This window comes from Cherax quadricarinatus, chromosome 35 (assembly GCF_038502225.1).
Source record: "Cherax quadricarinatus isolate ZL_2023a chromosome 35, ASM3850222v1, whole genome shotgun sequence".
NCBI classification, from domain to species: domain Eukaryota; kingdom Metazoa; phylum Arthropoda; class Malacostraca; order Decapoda; family Parastacidae; genus Cherax; species Cherax quadricarinatus.
This window is the reverse complement of record NC_091326.1, coordinates 5,548,934-5,572,745: the sequence shown is the minus strand read 5'-3', so window position 1 is coordinate 5,572,745 and position 23,812 is coordinate 5,548,934. Positions and strand designations below refer to the sequence as shown.

The window sequence follows — 23,812 nt, the reverse complement described above, 5'->3', positions numbered from 1 at the left end:
TGATGTTGTAGTGGCCAGGCTTAGGCTTGGTTACAAGTACTGGCTGATGTTGTAGTGGCCAGGCTTAGGCTTGGTTACAAGTACTGACTGATGTTGTAGTGGTCAGGCTTAGGCTTGGTTACAAGTACTTCTGGCAGTTTGGGAGACACACAGATGATAATCAAACTAAAACGGTTGGGATCCTCTCCAAGATACGATGCTACATGCCGCAAAATGCCCTTCTCACACTATACCACTCACTTATTTATCCATACCTCACCTATACTATTTATGCTTGGGGATCAACTGCAGCAACACACCTAAAGCCAATAATAACCCAACAAAAAGCCGCAGTAAGAATAATCACTAAATCCCATCCCATACCAAATATACCTGGCAAGACACCCCCCCCCCCACTCTTCATAGATCTAAACTTACTCTCTGTTCAGAACATCCACACTTACTACTGTGCAATCTACATCTACAGGACCTTAAACTCCAATATTAACCTTGACCTAAAACGCTTTCTTGATAGCTGTGACAGAACCCACGGGCATAACACCAGACACAAGCATCTCTATGACATTCCCCGTGTCCGACTAAACCTTGACAAAAATTCAATGTATGTCAAAGGCCCTAAAATCTGGAACACCCTACTTGAAAACTCTAGAACTGCAGACACATTCATCACCTTCAAAAATACCATTAGAAAACATCTTATCTCCCTGATACACCCCGTCAATTACACAAATACCACCCGGTGGTTCACACTTACACTCACTCACCCATTTGACCATAAACAGAAATATCAATCTCAATCTTAAAATAATGAATCCTAACTAGTCATAAGTTGGCCTGTGATACTCCAATACTGAAACTATGTATTGTGCCAAAACAAAAGCATTCACATTGCTAAACTCACAAACTAGTATTTAGTCACTTAGCCATAATACCAACTTACCTCATAATTTGTAATATTTTAAATTTAAGAATTAATCTACGTCTGCCCGAAATGCCTAGCCATGCTAGGTGTTCTAGTGGTACCCTCTGTAATTATTATTTTACTACATGTAAACCACACAATAACCAAATTCTGTAAACTCAGCACTGTAATCCTTATAGAGAATAAACTTTGAATTTGAATTTGAAATTTGAACTAAATGCAAATTATGTGATCAGGCATATGGTCACTGTCTTGAACACTATGTGCTTAATTGTCCACTTATTGAGGAATACAGAGACAGTATAATAACCCATGTGACATGTCAAGATATTTTTTTAATGAAAATAAGATACCAGATATACTAAGCAAATTTCCTAAACTTGCTTCAAACAGATAAGTGAACCGTAGATATAAATCCATATGTTCACCTGTTAACCCTTCGGTGGCAAAATCTAAATCTACACATATGCTGCTATGATAATCTATGTAACTGTATTTGTGTATACCTGAATAAACTTACTTATACCTGAATAAACTTACTTATACCTGAATAAACTTACTTATACCTGAATAAACTTACTTATACCTGAATAAACTTACTTATACCTGAATAAACTTACTTATACCTGAATAAACTTACTTATACCTGAATAAACTTACTTATACCTGAATAAACTTACTAATTGATAAGAGTAAGTAGGAGTGAGAGGTGTAAGAGCCCCTTCACACCCCAACATTGATAGCAACATCAGTGACGCCATCAATGTTCACTACACTGCTGTGATGACTTCTGGTTCCACCTGCCTCTAGAATTGATCCTGTTGTCTTCACTGGTATGTTAGACTTCATCAAACACTGGCTGCTGCTGGGCAACTGGGTTTTTAGTGGAAATAAGTGACTTGTTTGAGTTTTCTTAAGTAATTTACACGCATGTTACCATCTATGATTTATAACTAAAATTTATATATCTTGACATAAATAAATTTATTGACTCTGGTGGGCGTCTGGCTGTGCTGGGGTTTATTTAGGAGGTCCATCTCATTCAAATTGGATCTCTTTGTACAATTATAGCACTGTTATGCCTTATTAATCTTAAGTTAGTCTCAAGTTTGGCCGAAATACTCTGCATATAAAGGGGTTTTTGGCATGTTCACCCAATTGTTACACTGTACAAACATATAACCCTTGTCTGTTTAGCGCTTTCTTTGATTATAATAATGTACAAACATGTAACATGACAAAATTGTTATTATTTCCAGATGAAACCTATTTTTTTTTTTTATAATTCCCGCCCAGGTTTGGTCAACACCGGGAGATAGGCTCAACGAGGCCTAAGTTTAGTTAGTGGCTTTATGAGCCCCAACAGGAAGTCAACTGAGGTTTCTCACAAAACCAATTAGTGAGTTTTTATTTTGAGTAAGCTCTAAGAAAACTGCATGAATCCTGAAGAAGAGAAGTTGTTTTTAGTTAGGTGATTCCCCCCTCAGTGTTGTTTGAGGTTCTCTTGATCCAAGGAATAAGACTCGAGAATATACCAGTAATCTTACAGGTTGGTTAGAATTTCTATTTGATTACTACTACCTTAAAATTACTTGAAATTAACTTGGAAATCTCAGGACCACATCTGCACTTGACACGATAATTCCACCACATCAAGGAAATGTAGACTGGAAATTTAAGTTTATCTCTAATACTACAGTTAAGTCAAGTTGTTCTTTTTGATTATAATAATAATAATAATAATAAGTCAAGTTGTTATATGTCATATGAAATTGTTTAAGAGGGAACTTATTCATTAGGGTGTACTCTATGAAAAACATATTGATACTTTTCTTGGATTAATTATTCTATGCAAATAATACGTGAAAGGAGATTGTTTTATATAGGACCTCATACAGATATTGTTTGGTGTCATACAATTTGTGCCAAATATGTCATGTCTAGTGGAGTGAGGTGGTATTGTGTTATCCATATTGTAATCCACTGCCCTCACCATTGCCCTCTCTCACAACATTTTAATATTTTTCCTCTTCACTGTTACTTGGTCAAATGCATTTAGCTGTGGTATGCATATGGTAGTTTGGCCAAAGCCTGAATTGTAATAGGAAAGAACATGAAACAAGTCAAAAATTTTGAGACAAGATTTTGCAGAAGTTAAAATAGTGAACAATTATGGAGATATAGCAATTTTTTTTTAATTTTCTAATTGTACTATTCATGAAAATTCATGCTTTTTATGCTGGTGGAACATGAATGCAGTAATGCTTTAGATTAAGTTATGCCAAAATTCTTGTTTTCTCCATGAATTGTTTAGGTATTTGTTAAAAAAAGTTCTTTCTTCAGGTAGTGTGAAATAATCATGGCAGACCAGGCTATCTACTTTCGATGGAATGACCATCATCCTACAGTTTTGCGCATGTTGCCCAGCTTCAGACGTATGGTACTGTATTTTAACAATAACCATTTCTTATCTTGGTTTATATCTAAGCCTAACCTTAATATTTCCATTATCATTAAAGTTACTACAGTGGACCCCCGGTATTCGATATTAATCCATTCCTGAGAGCTCATCGAATACCGAAAATATCGAAAAGCGAATCAATTTTCCTCATAAGAAATAATGGAAATCAAATTAATCCGTGCAAGACACCCAAAAATATAAAAAAAAAAAATTTACCACATGAAATATTAAGTTTAATGCAATAGAATAATTACAATAACAACAATAACAATAGAATAATTGACACTTACCTTTAATGAAGATCTGGTGATGATTGATGGGATGGGAGGAGGGGAGAGGTGTTAGTGTTTAGAAGGGGAATCCCCTTCCATTAGGACTTGAGGTAGCAAGTCCTTTTCCGGGGTTACTTCCCTTCTTTTAATGCCACTAGGACCAGCTTGAGAGTCACTGGACTTCGGTCGCACAACATATCTGTCCATAGTGGCCTGTACCTCCCATTCCTTTATGACATTCCTAAAGTGTTTCACAACATTGTTAGTGTAATAGTCACCAGCATGGCTTGCAATAGCTGTGTTAGGGTGATTGTCATCAAAAAAGGTTTGCACTTTAAGCCACATTGCACACATTTCCTTAATCTTTGAGGTAGGCAACTTCTTCAATTTCTCTATCCCCTCCTCCGAAGCAGTTTCCTCAGGTCTGGCCTCTTGCTGTTGAAGATGATCTAGCAGCTCATCAGTGGTTAGTTCTTCATTGTCCTCCTCCACCAACTCTTCCACATCCTCCCCACTAACCTCCAACCCCTAGGACTTCCCCAATGCCACAATGGATTCCTCAACTGTCATAGGCTTCTCAGGGTTAGCCTCAAATCCTTCAAAATCCCTTTTGTCTACACATTCTGGCCACAGTTTTTTCCAAGCAGAGTTCAAGGTCCTCTTAGTCACTCCCTCCCAAGCCGTACCCATCAGGTTTATACAATTGAGGATATTAAAGTGATCCTTCCAAAACTTTTAGTCAGTTGAGTTTCTGTGGTCACTACAAAGCACTTTTGAAACATAGCTTTTGTGTACAGTTTCTTGAAGTTGGAAATGACCTGCTGGTCCATGGGCTGCAGGAGAGGAGTGGTATTAGGAGGCAAAAACTTGACCTTAATGAAGCTCATGTCCCCAGAAAGTCGCTCTGCCAAGTCTGTAGGATGACCTGGGGCATTGTCTAATACCAGGAGGCACTTAAGGTCTAATTTCTTTTCAATTAGGTAATTTTTCACAGTGGGGGCAAATGCATGGTGTAACCAGTCATAGAAAAAGTCCCTAGTGACCCATGCCTTACTGTTTGCCCTACACAGCACACGCAAATTAGCCTTGAGGACATTGTTTTTCCTGAACACACTGGGAGTTTCAGAGTGATACACCAATAAAGGCTTCACTTTGCAATCACCACTAGCATTAGCACACATGAGAAGAGTAAGCCTGTCTTTCATAGGCTTATGTCCTGGGAGTGCCTTTTCCTCGTGAGTAATGTAGGTCCTGCTTGGCATTTTTTTCCAAAACAGGCCTGTTTCGTTGCAATTAAACACTTGTTCAGGTTTAAATTCTTCACTGTCTGTGTAATCCTTGAATTCCCTCACATATTTTTCAACTGCTTTTTGGTCCGAACTGGCAGCCTCACCATGCCTAATCACATTATGTATGCCACTAACAGAACACAGAGAGTAGTCGTCAACAGAATAAAGTCTGAGGCAGCTACAGTGAAAAGCTCTGTTTCACAAGGCACAGTACTCGCTCCCATCTTGTTCCTCATCCTCATATCCGACATAGACAAGGATGTCAGCCACAGCACCGTGTCTTCCTTTGCAGATGACACCCGAATCTGCATGACAGTGTCCTCCATTGCAGACACTGCAAGGCTCCAGGCGGACATCAACCAAATCTTTCAGTGGGCTGCAGAAAACAATATGAAGTTCAACGATGAGAAATTTCAATTACTCAGATATGGTAAACACGAGGAAATTAAATCTTCATCAGAGTACAAAACAAATTCTGGCCACAAAATAGAGCGAAACACCAACGTCAAAGACCTGGGAGTGATCATGTCGGAGGATCTCACCTTCAAGGACCATAACATTGTATCAATCTCATCTGCTAGAAAAATGACAGGATGGATAATGAGAACCTTCAAAACTAGGGAGGCCAAGCCCATGATGACACTCTTCAGGTCACTTGTTCTATCTAGGCTGGAATATTGCTGCACACTAACAGCACCTTTCAAGGCAGGTGAAATTGCTGACCTAGAAAATGTACAGAGAACCTTCACGGCGTGCATAACGGAGATAAAACACCTCAATTACTGGGAGCGCTTGAGGTTCCTAAACCTGTATTCGCTGGAACGCAGGCGGGAGAGATACATGATTATATACACCTGGAAAATCCTAGAGGGACTAGTACCGAACTTGCACATGAAAATCACTCACTACGAAAGCAAAAGACTTGGCAGACGATGCAACATCCCCCCAATGAAAAGCAGGGGTGTCACTAGCACGTTAAGAGACCATACAATAAGTGTCAGGGGCCAGAGACTGTTCAACTGCCTCCCAGCATACATAAGGGGGATTACCAACAGACCCCTGGCAGTCTTCAAGCTGGCACTGGACAAGCACCTAAAGTCGGTTCCTGACCAGCCGGGCTGTGGCTCGTACGTTGGTTTGCGTGCAGCCAGCAGTAACAGCCTGGTTGATCAGGCTCTGATCCACCAGGAGGCCTGGCCACAGACCGGGCCGCGGGGGCGTTGACCCCCGGAACTCTCTCCAGGTAAACTCCAGGTAAACAATTCTTAAATCTTTCAAACCAACCTTTGCTGGCCTTAAATTCACTCACATCAGCACTAGTTGCAGGCAATTTCTTTACCAAATCGTCATGAAACTACCTAGCCTTTTCACAAATGATCGCTTGAGAGATGCTATCTCCTGCTATCTGTTTTTCATTTATCCACACCAATAACAGTCTCTCAACATTTTCTAACACTTGCGGTCACTGTTTCGTAATCACAGTTGCACCTTTTGCAAGAATAGCTTCCTTGATTGCCGTTTTCCTGGTCACTATAGTAGAGATGGTTGATTGGGGTTTACTATACAACCTGACCAGCTCCGACACACGCATTCCACTTTCGTACTTTGCAATTATCTCTTTCTTCATTTCAATAGTCATTAGCACCTTTTTTCTCGAAGGTTTGGCACTAGAAGCTTTCTTGGGGCCCATGGTGACTTATTTTGCAGAAACAAGCTCCAAAAACAGTGGTAATGTGGAATGTACTGAATGTATCCTTAGATGCGTGCACACTGGCTGGCTTGTAAACACTGGCACACACGGGGCAGTTCAGGCCATACGTGGACACGTCTCGTACGAATCGCATCGAATACCGGGTTTTCAATCGGATACCGAGGCAAAATTTTTGCGATATAATGCATCGAATACCAGATTTATCGAATACTGATGCCATCGAATACCGGGGGTCCACTGTATATCTTCTTGTATTCTTGTTTAAGATCCTCAGTTAGAATTTGTCAGTTTGTTTCACCACTTGGTTTCCAGACACTTCCTAAAGAGTTGGCATTGTTGCCTTGACCCATTCATGCGTTGAGGTGGTTACTTTGAAAATTCTTATGAAGTTATCATCAAGGTCTAGCAGTATTTTAACTGAATGTTGAGCTCAAATAATGCTATCAGCAGATGTAAATTTAAAAGTTCATATTTTATTTGAAAAAGGATATGTTGTGAGATAGAAATTGGGGAGCAAAAAGAAACACAAAAATAGACTAAATTACAAGAAGTAGTCTATGATGATTTATAACATTTACGAGTGAAAACGGTGAAATTTTAGATGGAGAGGTAGAAATATTGAAGAGTTAAGAATATTTTGAGGAAATATTAAATGTGGATGATTCATCCTGGACCTGAGTCCGAGCATGTAGGCCAGGATGAATTACAACAGTTGGATATGCTGAATGTTGAAGACAGAGTAAAACAACTGAAGTTAAATCAAGTTTATAAAATTGTTCACCAACGTGTCCAGAATATCTTGCTGCCAATTTTGTCAAGACTGGGAGCCAAAGCAATCATAGTACTAGGGGGAAAGAGCACAACTTTGTAGTACCCAAAGTCAGTGGTCAGGTTTCAAACACCTTTTATTGTACAGCAATAAGGGAATGGAACAGACTGCCTGCACATGTCAAAGCCAGTCATATCATGAACCAGTTCAAGAGGAGAGCCAAAATGAATTGTAAGGACAGAGAGGGAGGAGAATGATTTTATTTTTTTTAGCTAACATGCATGTAAACAAATAACTTATTTTACCTTATTCCTAGTATATCTCCTGTATAGTATAATAATAAGATATTATCTCCTTCATAGTATAATAATAAAGTATTAAAAGGACCCCAATGGAAATAAGTCACTTTGTCTGACTTTCTTGGGTTATCTTAGGTTCTCTACACATTCTGTGATAATACATGTATATGTAACTGTATTTCTGTATACCTGAATGAAGTTACTTATTAATGGAAGGGACTTGTATGGATGGGGCAGGAAGAGTGTCTTAAAATAATATAGTACATCTTTCTTTCTTTCTTTCAACAAACCGGCCGTATCCCACCGAGGCAGGGTGGCCCAAAAAGAAAAACAAAAGTTTCTCTTTTCAAATTTAGTAATTTATACAGGAGAAGGGGTTACTAGCCCCTTGAATATAGTACATGTATTACTCTAGTAGAACTTGAATCTAAGTTCTAGAATTCTATCATACAGTATTTTTTTTTTATATTTTACAAATGAAATATTTTTAAGCTTGAATTTTGTTTTCTGTAGAGGATTTTAGTCAATAGTTTTCATGATTAGAAATAAGTTTCCTAATCAGGAATAATTATGAATAGGCTTCCTTATTTTAAAATAAAACAAGTTTATTTCAGAATTCATTTTATTTATTTATCAAGGGTTAATTATCATAGGCTGTGACAAGCATGGAAAGGCCATAGTTATACAGTGGATACCCGGTTATCGGCCGTAATCCGTTCCAGAAGGTCAGCCGATAACTGAAATGGCCGATAACCGAATTAATATTTCCCATAAGAATTAATGGAAATACAATTAATCCGTTCCAAACAAAAATTATTCTTTCTTTCAACAAACCGGCCGTATCCCACCAAGGCAGGGTGGCCCAAAAAAGAAAAACGAAAGTTTCTCTTTTTACATTTAGTAATACAGTGGACCCCCGGTTTACGATCAGCTCCCAATGCGACCAATTATGTAAGTGTATTTATGTAAGTGCGTTTGTATGTGTATGTTTCGGGGTCTGAAATGGACTAATCTAATTCGCAGTATTCCTTATGGGAACAAATTCGGTCAGTACTGGCACCTAAACATACTTCTGGAATGAAATAATATCGTAAACCGGGGGTCCACTGTATATACAGGAGAAGGGGTTACTAGCCCCTTGCTCCTGGCATTTTAGTTGCCTCTTACAACACGCATGGCTTGCATGTATGTGTAGTGTGACCTAAGTGTAAGTAGAAGTAGCAAGACGTACCTGTAAACTTGCATGTTTATGAGACAGACAAAAGACATCAGCAATCCTACCATCATGTAAAACAAATACACTCTTCCGTTTTACACTCACTTGGCAGGACGGTAGTACCTCCCTGGGCGGCTGCTGTCTCCCAACCTACTACCTGAATCCAAACAAAAATTCTTTCTTTCTTTCTTTCAACACACCAGCCGTATCCCACCGAGGCGGGGTGGCCCAAAAGGAAAAACGAAAGTTTCTCCTTTTGCGTTTAGTAATATGTACAGGAGAAGGGGTTACTAGCCCCTTGCTTCTGGCATTTTAGTCGCCTCTTACGACACTCATGGCTTACGGAGGAAGAATTCTGTTCCACTTCCCCAGAATAATTTTTTTAACAATTATGTAAGTATTACATACCTTTATTGAAGGCTAATGCTGGCTTCTGGAACATAGGGAGGAGGAAAGAGGGAGGAGTTAGTGTTTGGAAGGGGAATCCCCCTCCATAAAGACTTTAGATATACAATCTGGCCACAGTTTTCTCCAAGCAGAGTTCAAAGTCCTGGAAGTCACTCCCTCCCAAGCCTTACCTATAAGGCTTATGTAATGGAGGATAGTGAAGTGATTCCTCCAGAACTCTCTTAGGGTCAGCTGAGTGTCCAGGATCACTTCAAAGCACTTTTGAAACACTGCTTTTGTGTAGAGTTTTTTGAGGTTAGAAATGACCTGCTGGTCCATGGGCTGGAGGAGAGGAGTGGTAGGAGGCAAGAACTTCACTGTGATGAAACTGAAGTCCCTAAACACTTGGTCTTGCAAGTCTGGAGGATGTGCAGGAGCATTGTCCAGTAACAGGAGGCACTTAGTGGCAATTTCTTTTCTAGGAGGTATTTTTTCACACTTGGGCCAAACACATTAACCCACTCTTTGAAAATTTGCCTTGTGACCCATGCCTTATGATTAGCTTCCACATCACACACAATCACTTTGAAATCCCCACTAGCATTACCACACATCAAAAGAGTAAGCCTGTCTTTCATAGGCTTGTGTCCTGGCAGTGCCTTTTCCTCCTGGGTAATGCAGGTCCTGTTTGGCATTTTCTTCGAAAACAGGCCTGTTTCGTCACAACTGAACACTTGTTGGGGTTCAAATCCTTCAGCCTTTACATAGTCCTGGAATTCATGAACATACTTTTCAGCTGCACATTTGTCAGAACTTGCAGGCTCACCATGCCTTACAACACTGTGTATGCCACTGTGCTTCTTAATCTATCAAACCATCCATTGCTGGCCCTAAATTCACAAACTGCAGCACTTGTTCCAGGCATTTTCTTTGCAAGATCCTCATGCAACTGCTTTGCCTTCTCACAAATGATTGACTCCATAACAGTCTCCCACTAATTCTTTTTTCTTAATCCACAATAATAATAACTTTTCCATCTCTTCCATTATTGGTGGCCTTTGTTTAGTTAGAAAAGTTACTCCTTTCGCAACATTAGCATCTTTGATTTATTCTTTCTTTGCCAGGTTGGATGTAATAGTTGATTTATTCTTGCTGTACATCCTGGCAAGTTCCATCACCTTCATACCACTCTCAAACTTTTCTATCACTTCACGCTTAAATTCCATGGTGTTTCTCACTTTCTTTACCACAGGAACTTTACTGGGAACTTTCTTTGGAGCCATCTTTACTTATTCCACAGTAGCACTGCAAGAAAAACCACTAAAAACAATGGTAAACAAGCAAAAGGTTTGGATGTATGAGCAGAAGCCTCCTCAGCCACTTAGAGACAAAGCCAAACTGAAGCGCAAGCTGCCCCAGCCGGCGGATGGACACATTCAAAACGGCCAATAACCAAGTGAACGGCCGATAACCGGGCGCCGAAAAACCCGCCGATAACCAAACCGGCTGATAACTGGGGGCCCACTGTACAAGCAATTTGCACAGACTAAAGATTATTTTTTTTTTTATTATCACACTGGCCGATTCCCACCAAGGCAGCGTGGCCCAAAAAAGAAAAACTTTCACCATCATTCACTCCATCACTGTCTTGCCAGAAGGATGCTTTACACTGCAGTTTTTAAACTGCAACATTAACACCCCTCCTTCAGAGTGCAGGCACTGTACTTCCCATCTCCAGGACTCAAGTCCGGCCTGCCGGTTTCCCTAAACCCCTTCATAAATGTTACTTTGCTCACACTCCAACAACACATCAAGTATTAATAACCATTTGTCTCCATTCACTCCTATCAAACACGCTCACGCATGCCTGCTGGAAGTCCAAGCCCCTCGCACACAAAACCTTTACCCCCTCCCTCCAACCTTTCCTAGGCCGACCCCTACCCCGCCTTCCTTCCACTACAGACTGATACACTCTTGAAGTCACTCTGTTTCGCTCCATTCTCTCTACATGTCCGAACCACCTCAACAACCCTTCCTCAGCCCTCTGGACAACAGTTTTGGTAATCCCGCACCTCCTCCTAACTTCCAAACTACGAATTCTCTGCATTACATTCACATCACACATTGCCCTCAGACATGACATCTCCACTGCCTCCAGCCTTCTCCTCGCTGCAACATTCATCACCCATGCTTCACACCCATATAAGAGCGTTGGTAAAACTATACTCTCATACATTCCCCTTTTTGCCTCCAAGGACAAAGTTCTTTGTCTCCACAGACTCCTAAGTGCACCACTCACCCTTTTCCCCTCATCGATTCTATGATTCACCTCATCTTTCATAGACCCATCCGCTGACACGTCCACTCCCAAATATCTGAATACATTCACCTCCTCCATACTCTTTCCCTCCAATCTGATATCCAATCTTTCATCACCTAATCTTTTTGTTATCCTCATAACCTTACTCTTTCCTGTATTCACTTTTAATTTTCTTCTTTTGCACACCCTACCAAATTCATCCACCAATCTCTGCAACTTCTCTTCAGAATCTCCCAAGAGCACAGTGTCATCAGCAAAGAGCAACTGTGACAACTCCCACTTTGTATGATTCTTTACCTTTTAACTCCACGCCTCTTGTCAAGACCCTCGCATTTACTTCTCTTACAACCCCATCTATAAATACAGTGGACCCCCGGTTAACGATTTTAATCCGTGCAAGAGGGCTCATCGTTATGCGAAATAATCGTTATGCGAATGAATTTTCCCCATAAGAAATAATGGAAATAAAATTAATCCGTGCAAGACGCCCAAAAGTATGAAAAAAAATTTTTTTTACCACATGAAATGTTAATTTTAATACACACAAACTGAAAAAGGCATGCACAATTAAATGACACTTACTTTTATTGAAGATCTGGTGATGATTGATGGGATGGGAGGAGGGGAGAGCATTATCTTCTTACTGTTTAGAAGGGGAATCCCCTTCCATTACGACTTGAGGTAGCAAGTCCTTTTCCGGGGTTACTTCCCTTCTTCTTTTAATGCCACTAGGACCAGCTTGAGAGTCACTGGACCTCTGTCGCACAACAAATCTGTCCATAGAGCTCTGTACCTCCCGTTCCTTTACGATTTGTCTAAAATGGGCCACAACATTGTCATTGAAATAGTCACCAGCACGGCTTGCAACAGCTGTGTCAGGGTGATTTTCATCTATAAAGGTTTGCAGTTCAACCCACTGTGCACACATTTCCTTAATCTTTGAAGTAGGCACAATGGATTCCACAACTGGCATAGGCTTCTCAGGGTTAGCCCCAAACCCTTCAAAATCTTTCTTAATTTCCATACTAATTCTCACCCTTTTTACCACAGGGTTGGCACTAGAAGCTTTCTTGGGGCCCATGGTCACTTATTTTCCAGAAACAGCACCGAAAACACTGTAATAATACGAAATATTCCGAGTGTATGCTTGGATGTTACCGCGGAGGCTGGCTGGTAAACAATGGGACGGCCGGCACATGTGAGGGCACATTGGACGCGTCTCGGACGAAAATCGGTAAGCGGGTTTTTAATCGGTATGCGCGGCAAAAATTTTGCGATAAAAGTAATCGTTATGCGGAAAAATCGCTATGTGATGCCATCGTTATGCGGGGGTCCACTGTATATTAAACAACCACAGTGACATCACACATCCTTGTCTAAGGCCTACTTTTACTGGGAAATAATTTCCCTCTTTCCTACATTCTCTAACTTGAGCCTCACTATCCTCATAAAAACTCTTCACTGCTTTCAGTAACCTACCTCCTACACCATACACCTGCAACATCTGGCACATTGCCCCCCCCTATCCACCCTGTCATACGCCTTTTCCAAATCCATAAATGCCACAAAGACCTCTTTAGCCTTATCTAAATACTGTTCACTTATATGTTTCACTGTAAACACCTGGTCCACACACCCCCTACCTTTCCTAAAGCCTCCTTGTTCATCTGCTATCCTATTCTCCGTCTTACTCTTAATTCTTTTTTAATTCTTAATTCAATTATATGACCTTAAAATTGACAAAATAGTTCAGGGTAGATATTGTAGCTTCTCAGTGGAACACTTAAATTGTATGAAAATGAAATAATTAGGTATAGTTATTATACTAAATAAGAAAACTTTGATTATTAAAGAAAGTGTGAAAATGAAAGGAAAATAACATCTTTACTAAATTATTGCTTTAGCTTTCGAGATTATATTAGCAGTCATGTCGTTGATACAAGGCATCAGTCAGGTGGCTGATACCAATTTGTATGTAAAGGTGTCACATTTCAACTGCTGTATAAACTGGAGTTGATAGCACATTTTAATTTCTGCCTTTTGTTTTCAGAAACAGTACTGTGATGCTACAATAATGTGTGAAGGTCGTTTCTTCCCAGTTCATAGAATTGTCTTGGGAATGTGTAGTAGTTATTTTGAAAAGATTTTTGATTACCTTGATTGCAAGAATCCAGTGATTGTTTTGGCAGATATTAAATCAGCTTATTTAGAAGTTCTGCTGTCATATATGTATAGTGGAGAAGCAAACATCTTGCAAAAACTTCTCCCTGGTGTTTTACACACTGCTTCAGTTCTTAAAGTGAAAGGCCTCTCAGAGAACATAGATGATCATACACAGGTAGACATAGATAGAGGGGTGATAATGCCCAAACCTTCTGACATACAGTGTAATCGGAAATTGACTATGAAAAATACAAACTTTGTAAGTTTACAGCAAGAAAAAGAGTGCAGTAGCCGATCAGCAGATTGTGACAGCCAGCACACAGCAAGCAATCAGATAAGACAAACAGAATTATCTAGGCAAGCTTTATCAAGTTCGCCTGCAATTAATGAAAATACTGGAGACAACTTAGCATATTCATCTGCTCTCAGCATTGTTCCAGACTCTGAAATAAACTTAGTAGGGTCTAATTCAGTTTCTCAAAAACTGGGAGAATTGCCTTTAAATTCTATTCCTGAGAGTAACAACTGTCATGAGGCCTTGGTGCTGTGGAGAGATAATAGGAGTTTGTTAACCCGAAATAGCACAAATGAGAGGCAAACTTCTTCCACTAATTCTCCTATGAATCCTTCATATAAGGTTAGTCTAATTTTTTGCAAAATCTAATTAAAAACATTAATGCATTGGAATTATTAATATGCAGTATAAAGTAATTAAGCTATGTTAATCTTATTATTACTATACTTTCAGAGTATTATGGAAGAGATAGATTTGAAAAACGACATCACCGAATTCTTTCCAGAAATATGCAGCGTGAAGGGAGTTGGGAATGATGACAACATTGATGAGTGTTTACACAGTACAAACACTGGTAGTTCCAGTGAAGCTAACATATTAGGAATACGTACCTCTAGGGTCTCAAACAGTATACCAGTGAATGCTACTGAAGAAAGTAGGGCCCCTCAAGACACTTCACCAAGACGTGTATGTCAAACAGAGATGGTCAGTGCCATTCATAATCTGAATGCATCAGGCACATCCAGTATTAATGAACATGAAAATAATGATGCAAATGTTGCCAGAAACAGTATGGTATTGTTTAATGGTGAAATTACTGAAGAGGACTCAAACAGTTCAGGGTACCCTGAGGAATTTTATGGTTTTCCCTCTAGAGCAACGAATATGGAACTGGATGAGACAACTTGTAGCAATCAAGAACTTGAAAACAAGCTTCAGTCTTGTTCTGGAATTACAAGTAACAATGGAAATAAGAGCATAAGTGATTTACGAGGATGCTGCAGTGGTGTGTCTTCAGAAAGCTTAGAGTTAAATGCTAAAATACTGAATCCAAATAGAAATTGCAATTCAGATACAAAGGATCTGACCACATCTTCAGGTGCTACTCACACTTCAGAAACTTTACCAGTTAGAAAAAGAGGACGACCAAAGAAGGTAAAGCGGCAATATCGTCCTAAAATAAAAACAGTTCTTTCAAACTCAACCTCTCAACATACAGGGGTTTGTGACTCGCAAGGTGAAAGACGTGTTGGTCTACAAAAAATGTGTGATCAACGGCAACAAAAAGAAGATATTCGGAGAAAAGCATTTCCTAGGTCCAGTACCTTTTACAAAAAGGTATGTTGTATATGCCCATCAGTGTTGTTATTATTTGCTTGTGAATAACTATTTGTAGTTACAGTAGCAGTGCTATGATGCTGTCCCATGTCCAATATTTTTGTTAGTTTACAGTTTTTAGTGACCTACCCTTTTAATAGTTTGTAATTATGCCTGCATATTTTTCCTGTTATTGTGTCAAGAAATATGTATTTTCTAATTCCTTGTGGGGTCCTCTAACATGTTATAAATATACAGTATTTAAGTTGAATATTAGCCTACGAGAAAGTGGTTAACATGCATGCATGTATAAATTTTTTAATTGGATGGAGTACTGAATAACCTAGTTCCTGACCTCTGTAAAGTTTTATTACAGTGTACTTTCTTTTTCCCAACATTGTCTGTGTCTGTTTATCCCTTTTTCCCTACATTCTCTTCTCTCTTACACTTTCTTATTCTTTCTTCCTCTCTCTCTCTTCCTCCCCCTCTTTCTCTCCCCCCTTCTTTCTCTCTCCTCTTCTCTCTCTCCCTTCTCTCACATCTGTGTCTGTTCTTTTCTCTCATCCTGCTCCCTCCCTCTCTTACCTTTCACTTTCACAGTAGTTGAACTGCTTTACTTTATAGCTACCATCATCTTATACTGTCTTGTCCTCCCTTAGTTCTGTATCTCTTTTGACACTGGTGTATGCCTCTCTACTGCGCTGTGCTAAATGACCCTTATGGTTTAGCAATTTCCCTCATCATTATTATTTTTTTTTTTTTTAACAAGTCGGCCATCTACCACCGAGGCAGGGTGACCCAAAAAGAAAGAAAAAATCCCAAAAAAGAAAATACTTTCATCATCATTCAACACTTTCACCTCACTCACACATAATCACTGTTTTTGCAGAGGTGCTCGGAACACAACAGTTTAGAAGCATATACATATAAAGAGACACACCATATCTTTCCAAACTGCTAATGTCCCGAAACCCCTCCTTTAGAGTGCAGGCATTGTACTTCCCATTTCCAGGACTCAAGTCCGGCTATATAAAAATAACCGGTTTCCCTGAATCCCTTCACTAAATATTACCCTGCTCACACTCCAACAGATCGTCAAGTCCCAAATACCATTCATCTCCATTCACTCCTATCGAACACGCTCATGCACGCGTGCTGGAAGTCCAAGCCCCTCGCCTACAAAACCTCCCTTACCCCTTCCTTCCAACCTTTTCGAGGACAACCCCTACCCCGCCTTCCTTCCCCTACAGATTTAAATGCTCTCCATGTCATTCTACTTTGATCCATTCTCTCTAAATGACCAAACCACCTCAACAACCCCTCTTCAGCCCTCTGACTAATACTTATATTAATTCCACACCTTCTCCTAATTTCCACACTCCGAATTTTCTGCATAATATTTGCACCACACATTGCCCTTAGACAGGACATCTCCACTGCCTCCAACCGCCTCCTCGCTGCTGCATTCACAACCCAAGCTTCACACCCATATAAGAGTGTTGGTACTACTATTCTTTCATACATTCCCTTCTTTGTCTCCATAGATAACGTTTTTTTGTCTCCACATATACCTCAACGCACCACTCGCCTTTTTTCCCTCATCAATTCTGTGATTAACCTCATCCTTCATAAATCCATCCGCCGACACGTCAACTCCCAAGTATCTGAAAACATTCACTTCTTCCATACTCCTCCTCCCCAATTTGATATCCAATTTTTCTTTATCTAAATCATTAGATACCCTCATCACCTTACTCTTTTCTGTGTTCACTTTCAACTTTCTACCTTTACACACACACTCAAACTCATCTGCTAGCCTTTGCAATTTTTCTTTAGAATCTCCCATAAGCACAGTATCATCAGCAAAAAGCAACTGTGTCAATTCCCATTTTGAATTTGATTCCCCATAATTTAATCCCACCCCTCTCCTGAACAACCCCATCTATAAATATATTAAACAACCATGGTGACATTACACATCCCTGTTTAAGACCTACTTTTACCAGGAAGTAGTCTCCCTCTCTTCTACACACCCTAACTTGAGCCTCACTATCCTCATAAAAACTCTTTACAGCATTTAGTAACTTACCACCTATTCCATATACTTGCAATATCTGCCACATTGCTCCCCTATCCACTCTATCATATGCCTTTTCTAAATCCATAAATGCAATAAAAACTTCCCTACCTATATCTAAATACTGTTCACATATATGCTTCAATGTAAACACTTGATCTACACATCCCCTACCCACTCTGAAACCTCCTTGCTCATCCGCAATCCTACATTGTCTTAACTCTAATTCTTTCAATTATAACCCTACCGTACACTTTTCCTGGTATACTCAGTAAACTTATTCCTCTATAATTTTTACAATCTCTTTTGTCCCCTTTCCCTTTATATAAAGGGACTATACATACTCTCTGCCAATCCCTAGGTACATTCCCCTCTTTCATACATTTATTAAACAAAAGTACCAACCACTCCACCACTATATCCCCCCCTGCTTTTAACATTTCTATCATGATCCCGTCAGTTCCAGCTGCTTTACCCCCTTTCATTCTACGTAATGCCTCACGCACCTCCCCCACACTCACATCCTGTTCTTCTTCACTCCTAGAAGATGTTATACCTCCCTGGCCAGTGCATGAAATTTCCGCTTCCCTTTCTTCGTCGACATTTAAAAGTTTCTCAAAATATTCTTGCCATCTACCCAAAACCTCCATCTCCCCATCTACTAACTCCCCTACTCTGTTGTTAACTGACAAATCCATTTGTTCTCGAGGCTTTCTTAACTTGTTTAACTCACTCCAAAAATTTTTCTTATTTTCATTAAAATTTCTTGACAGTACCTCTCCCACTCTATCATTTGCTCTCCTTTTGCACTCTCTCACCACTCTCTTCACCTTTCTTTTACTCTCCATATACTCTACTCTTCTTATAATGCTTCTGCTTTGTAAAAACCTCTCATAAGATAACTTTTTCTCTTTTATCACACCCTTTAGTTCATCATTCCACCAGTCACTCTTTCCTCCTGCACCCACCCTCCTATACCTACAAACTTTTGCCCCACATTCTAATGCTGCATCATCAGTAGTAGTAGTAGTAGTATAGTATAGTAGTAGTAGTATAGTAGTAGTAGTAGTATAGTAGTAGTAGTAGTATAGTAGTAGTAGTATAGTAGTAGTAGTATAATAGTAGTAGTAGTATAGTAGTAGTATAGTAGTAGTATAGTAGTAGTATAGTAGTAGTAGTAGTAGTATAGTAGTAGTATTATAGTAGTAGTAGTATAGTAGTAGTAGTATAGTAGTAGTCGTCGTCGTCTACCAATTTTTTATGCATGTCCAATATTTAAATTCTCATGTAGGGTACTGTTATTTTAATACAATGATATTTTACTGTTTATCCTTCTAGATTGTGGAAAAAGCAGATAAGACTCCAGAACTTTGTGAGAATGTTAGATTTGATTCTCATCAGTCATTCCAGGAGCCCATCAAGTACACCTTGCCAGGTACAAAGGAAGATAACCAAAATAATGTCTTTTGTGTTTCAAATGAGATGTTTTGTGGTGTGGATCCTAACTTTAGTGGTTGCTGTAAAAAAGAGTCATCTGCTTGCAATCTCTGTCTTTATAAATCCAGTTCAAAAGAAACATTAAGTAAGCATATTCAAACTCATTTAGAAAATGGTGTGTATGTATGCCAAATTTGTTCTTTTATTTCAAAATACCTTAAAACTGCTAATGGACATGCCTGCACTCAGAGAGAAAAGCTACTATATTCTTGTGTTCCAGTCCTTACTGATACAAAAGTTGATACATACTTTTGTAATAAATGTGCTTATCAGTCAAAGAAGGCTTTAAACCTTGTTGATCATATTGTCATTCATGAAAAACCATATGCTTGTAAGCACTGCCCCTACCGTTGTAAGGACAAAGCCCGTTTGAAGGGTCATATGCTGATTCACACTGGGGAGAAACCTTTTTCTTGTCGATTTTGTTCACATCGAGCATCTTATTACTGTAACCTGAGAAGGCATGAGCTTACAATGCATAGAAATAGAGTTACTACACGAAAATTTAAAAAGTAGTTTTAAAGACCAAATATAGGTTAAGACTGAGACTGAGAGACACAGACACAGAGACACAGACACAGACACACACCCTGATTGCAGATGATGTAAAGTTAATGAGGAGAATTAAATCAGATGAGAATCAGGCAGGACTTCAAAGAGACCTGGACAGGCTGGACACCTGGTCCAGCAACTGGCTTCTCGAATTTAACCCTGCCAAGTGCAAAGTCATGAAGATCGGGAAGGGCAAAGAAGACCGCAGACTCAGTATAGTCTAGGTGGCTAAAGACTGCAAACATCGCTCAAGTAAAAAGATCTTGAGGCAACATCATTCAGAAAACTGCTGTAGCGTATGGGCGTCTGGCAAATCTAAGGATAGCGTTCCAGTACCTGAGCAAGGAATCGTTCAAGACTCTGTACACCATTTACGTCAGGCCCATACTGGAGTATGCAGCACCAGTTTGGAATCCACACCTGTTCAAGCACGTCAAGAAATTAGAGAAAGTGCAAAGGTTTGCAACAAGACTAGTCCCAGAGCTAAGGGGACTGTCCTACGAAGAAATTGGCCTGACGACACTAGAGGACAGGAGGGTCGGGGAGACATGATAACGACGTGTAAAATACTGCCTGGAATAGACAAGGTGGAAAGAGACAGGATGTTCCAGAGATGGGACACAGAAACAAGAGGTCAAAATTGGAAGTTGGACTCAGATGAGTCAAAGGGATGTTAGGAAGTATTTCTTCAGTCATAGAGTTGTCAGGCAGTGGAATAGCCTAGAGTGACGTAGTGGAGGTGGGAACCATACATGGTTTTAAGAATAGGTTTAATAATGCTCATGGAGCAGGGAGAGAGGACCCAGTAGCAATCAGTGAAGAGGCGGGGCAAGGATCTATGACTCGACCCCTACAACCACAAGTAGGCGAGTACAAATAGGTGAGTATATACACACACACATACAGTGGTGTACAGTATATTTTAAAATTAGGGTAACTGGCATAGAAGGACCTTTATTATGAAAGGAATTTTGGCCGCCTTAAAACTAAATTATGATAATAAGAATATTTAGTTTTTATTATATTGGATAAAGCTAGATACACTGCGTAGAAGGAATGACAGTAACAGGTCTAATTGTTTATAGGATCACATTAAGGTAAGGTGTTTAAAAGCTTTGAAGCAGCTGGCAGAGAATGTGGATTTTTCTGGTAGGGAGTTCCAGATCTTGGGGTCCTTTTATGGACATTTGAGTTTTTAAAAAGTTTGAGCTGGACGTGGGAATATCGGAGATTTTTGTCTCGTATTATGCCTATGAGTTCTGTTTCAGGGTATGATTGATATTAGAATTGATTGCCTTGTGTATGTAGTATAAATGAATTTTATGTACATATTAAGTAAGTTTAGACTTTTAAAGAATGAGCAGTATGTAGTTTGGCACTGTGTGTTTGTGTACACATGGCACATGCAGGACAAACACACATGCCACACACACATGCCACACACACATGCCACACACACACGCCACACACACACGCCACACACACGCCACACACACACGCCACACACACACGCCACACACACACACGCCACACACACACACGCCACACACACACACGCCACACACCCACACGCCACACACGCCACACACACACACACACACGCCACACACACACACGCCACACACACATGCCACACACACACATGCCACACACACACACACGCCACACACGCCACACACACACACGCCCCACACACACGCCACACACACACACGCCACACACACACGCCACACACACACACGCCACACACACACACACACACACACACACACACACACACACACACACGCCACACACACACACACACGCCACACACACACACACGCCACACACACACACACGCCACACACACACACACGCCACACACACACACGCCACACACACACACGCCACACACACACCACACATACCACACACACACACACACACACACACACACACACACACACACACACACACACACCACACACACACACACACATACCACACACTCACACACACACATACCACACACACACACACGCACACATACCACACACACACACGCACACATGCCACACACACACACACACACACACACACACACACACACACACACACACACACACACGCCACGCACACACACACACACGCCACACACACACCCCACACACACACACACACACACACGCCACACACACACGCCACACACACACACGCCACACACACACACACGCCACACACACACGCCACACACACACACGCCACACACACACACGCCACACACACACACACGCCACACACACACACACGCCACACACACACACACGCCACACGCCACACACGCCACACGCCACACACACACACACGCCACACACACACGCCACACACGCCACACACACACGCCACACACCACACACACACACGCCACACACACACGCCACACACACACGCCACACACACACGCCACACACACGCACACGCCACACACACACGCCACACACACGCACACGCCACACACACGCACACGCCACACACACACACGCCACACGCCACACACGCCACACGCCACACACACACGCCACACACACACGCCACACACACACGCCACACACACACGCCACACACACACGCACGAGACACACACACGCACACGCCACACACACACACGCCACACACACACACGCCACACACACACACACACACGCCACACACACACACACGCCACACACACACACGCCACACACACACACACACCACACACACGCCACACGCCACACACACGCCACACACACACGCCACACACACACGCCACACACACACGCCACACACACACACGCCACACACACACACGCCACACACACACACACACACATTTATTGATATTTCAAACTGCACCAAATTAACCCCTCAAGGCCAATACCTGGATGCATACATAGTTCTTGATCAAAGGGTGTCTGCCTATCCTATCTTTCTCTTTCTTGGCTTAGACCTGATTGGCTCTCCCCCAGGTGCTATATGACCTGTACAGGTTTAGTGCTTCCCCTTGATTATGATACTAATAATACAGAACACTAGATTGAATTTTTTTTTGTAAACTTCTCTATTGCATTTCTTGACAAAAAATATATTATGAAATGGTAGCAGCACCCACACATTTACAAATCAGTGCCACACAACTCTTGTACTGGCACCATGTGCAGAGATACCCAGCACCTCACTGCAAGGTCTGATACATGGCTCCAAAAATTAACCATATACGTATTAGACTGTCCTGTGTATGAGAGAGCACTCAGAATCCTCCATGCTGCAAGCTGCAGGTTTATTGCTTCCCTCATGAGAGTAATATTGCATTCATTACTGTATATATTTCTTTCAGGAGAAGGTGCCTTAATGCTACTGAAGGGCTCTTGATGCAAGGAATTGGAACCATCCTCCCATTTCCATCAGACCTAATTACTGTACCTTCCATTATTCAGGTGCTATATTGCCTCTACAGGTTTAGCACTTCCCAATAAATGCATACTATTTACACACCTGTTAAACTTTGCCACTGTGTAGCCACTAAATCAACAAGATGATCCTGGTTGACTGAATACATTGAGCTAACTAGTATAAAATCAACATGATTGGGCAGGGTAATTTTTCTTTCTTTTGCTTGGTTAAGAAAAATAACCCCTCAAGGGAAAGATTTCTTGATGCTGGTGATTATTAATTACATTCACAGGGAAGTGTTAAACCCACAGGGGTCATATAATGCCTGAGGGAATGGGAGGCACTCGGGTACTATCCAAGGAAGATAGGCAGGTCCAATTCCTTGGATCAAGAGTCCTGCATCAAGGAACCTACCTTGAGGAGAGTTGTTGCTGGCAACTCTTGATCCAAGGAATTAGATTTTTTCCTTTCTGTGGATCAAACTTGAAGGCATCCTATTTCTCAGAGAATGACCCAGGCCTTTGTCACATTTTTTCACTACAGTATATTTAAAACGCTGCTACTCTTGCAGAGTTGAGTTTAGGACTACCATATGAATAATATGTCATAGGTCATCACTGTACCATTACAATATGGCTTACACAGGACACATTGCAGAGTAAGGGTGAAATCATTCTGTATTGTATTTGTAAAAAAAAAAAAAAAAAAAAAAAATTGTGCAAATAGTGATTTAAGGTACAATATTGTTTATCAAATTAATATAACTGCAGCCTCCTGTGTATTTTGTTTTATGACTAACAAATTATAAATGGTAATTTACTTTTAATTGTAATAAAATGTGCTCAAGTAAA

At 40.6% G+C, this 23,812-nt stretch overlaps 1 protein-coding gene across 8 annotated transcripts; it reads left to right on the top strand.

Annotated features, from left to right (window-relative positions):
* The first annotated feature begins 1,624 nt into the window (after nt 1-1,624).
* LOC128695164 (longitudinals lacking protein, isoforms H/M/V) lies at nt 1,625-23,812 on the top strand. 8 transcript variants are annotated; one of them, XM_053785643.2, is made up of 6 exons: nt 1,625-1,755; nt 3,266-3,362; nt 13,697-14,446; nt 14,558-15,442; nt 18,837-18,933; nt 22,906-23,812. In XM_053785643.2, the coding sequence occupies exons 2-6, from the start codon at nt 3,282-3,284 to the stop codon at nt 22,938-22,940; spliced, it is 1,848 nt and encodes a 615-aa protein (XP_053641618.2). In that variant the 5' UTR covers nt 1,625-1,755; nt 3,266-3,281; the 3' UTR covers nt 22,941-23,812. The 8 variants fall into 8 exon arrangements, with proteins under 8 accessions (XP_053641618.2, XP_053641619.2, XP_053641613.2 ...); XM_053785639.2 differs by lacking the exon at nt 22,906-23,812 and adding an exon at nt 2,219-2,321 and having other exon boundaries at nt 1,641-1,755; nt 18,837-19,605; XM_053785644.2 differs by lacking the exon at nt 18,837-18,933.

What these genes read in the sequence shown, in the direction of transcription:
- LOC128695164 (XM_053785638.2), top strand. Translation starts at nt 3,282, where the DNA reads ATGGCAGACCAGGCTATCTACTTTCGATGGAATGACCATCATCCTACA. An exon ending in TGCCCAGCTTCAGACGTATG is followed by an intron (nt 3,363 to 13,696) that starts GTACTGTATTTT and finishes TTTTGTTTTCAG; the next exon opens with AAACAGTACTGTGATGCTAC. An exon ending in CCAGTACCTTTTACAAAAAG is followed by an intron (nt 15,443 to 18,836) that starts GTATGTTGTATA and finishes TTATCCTTCTAG; the next exon opens with ATTGTGGAAAAAGCAGATAA.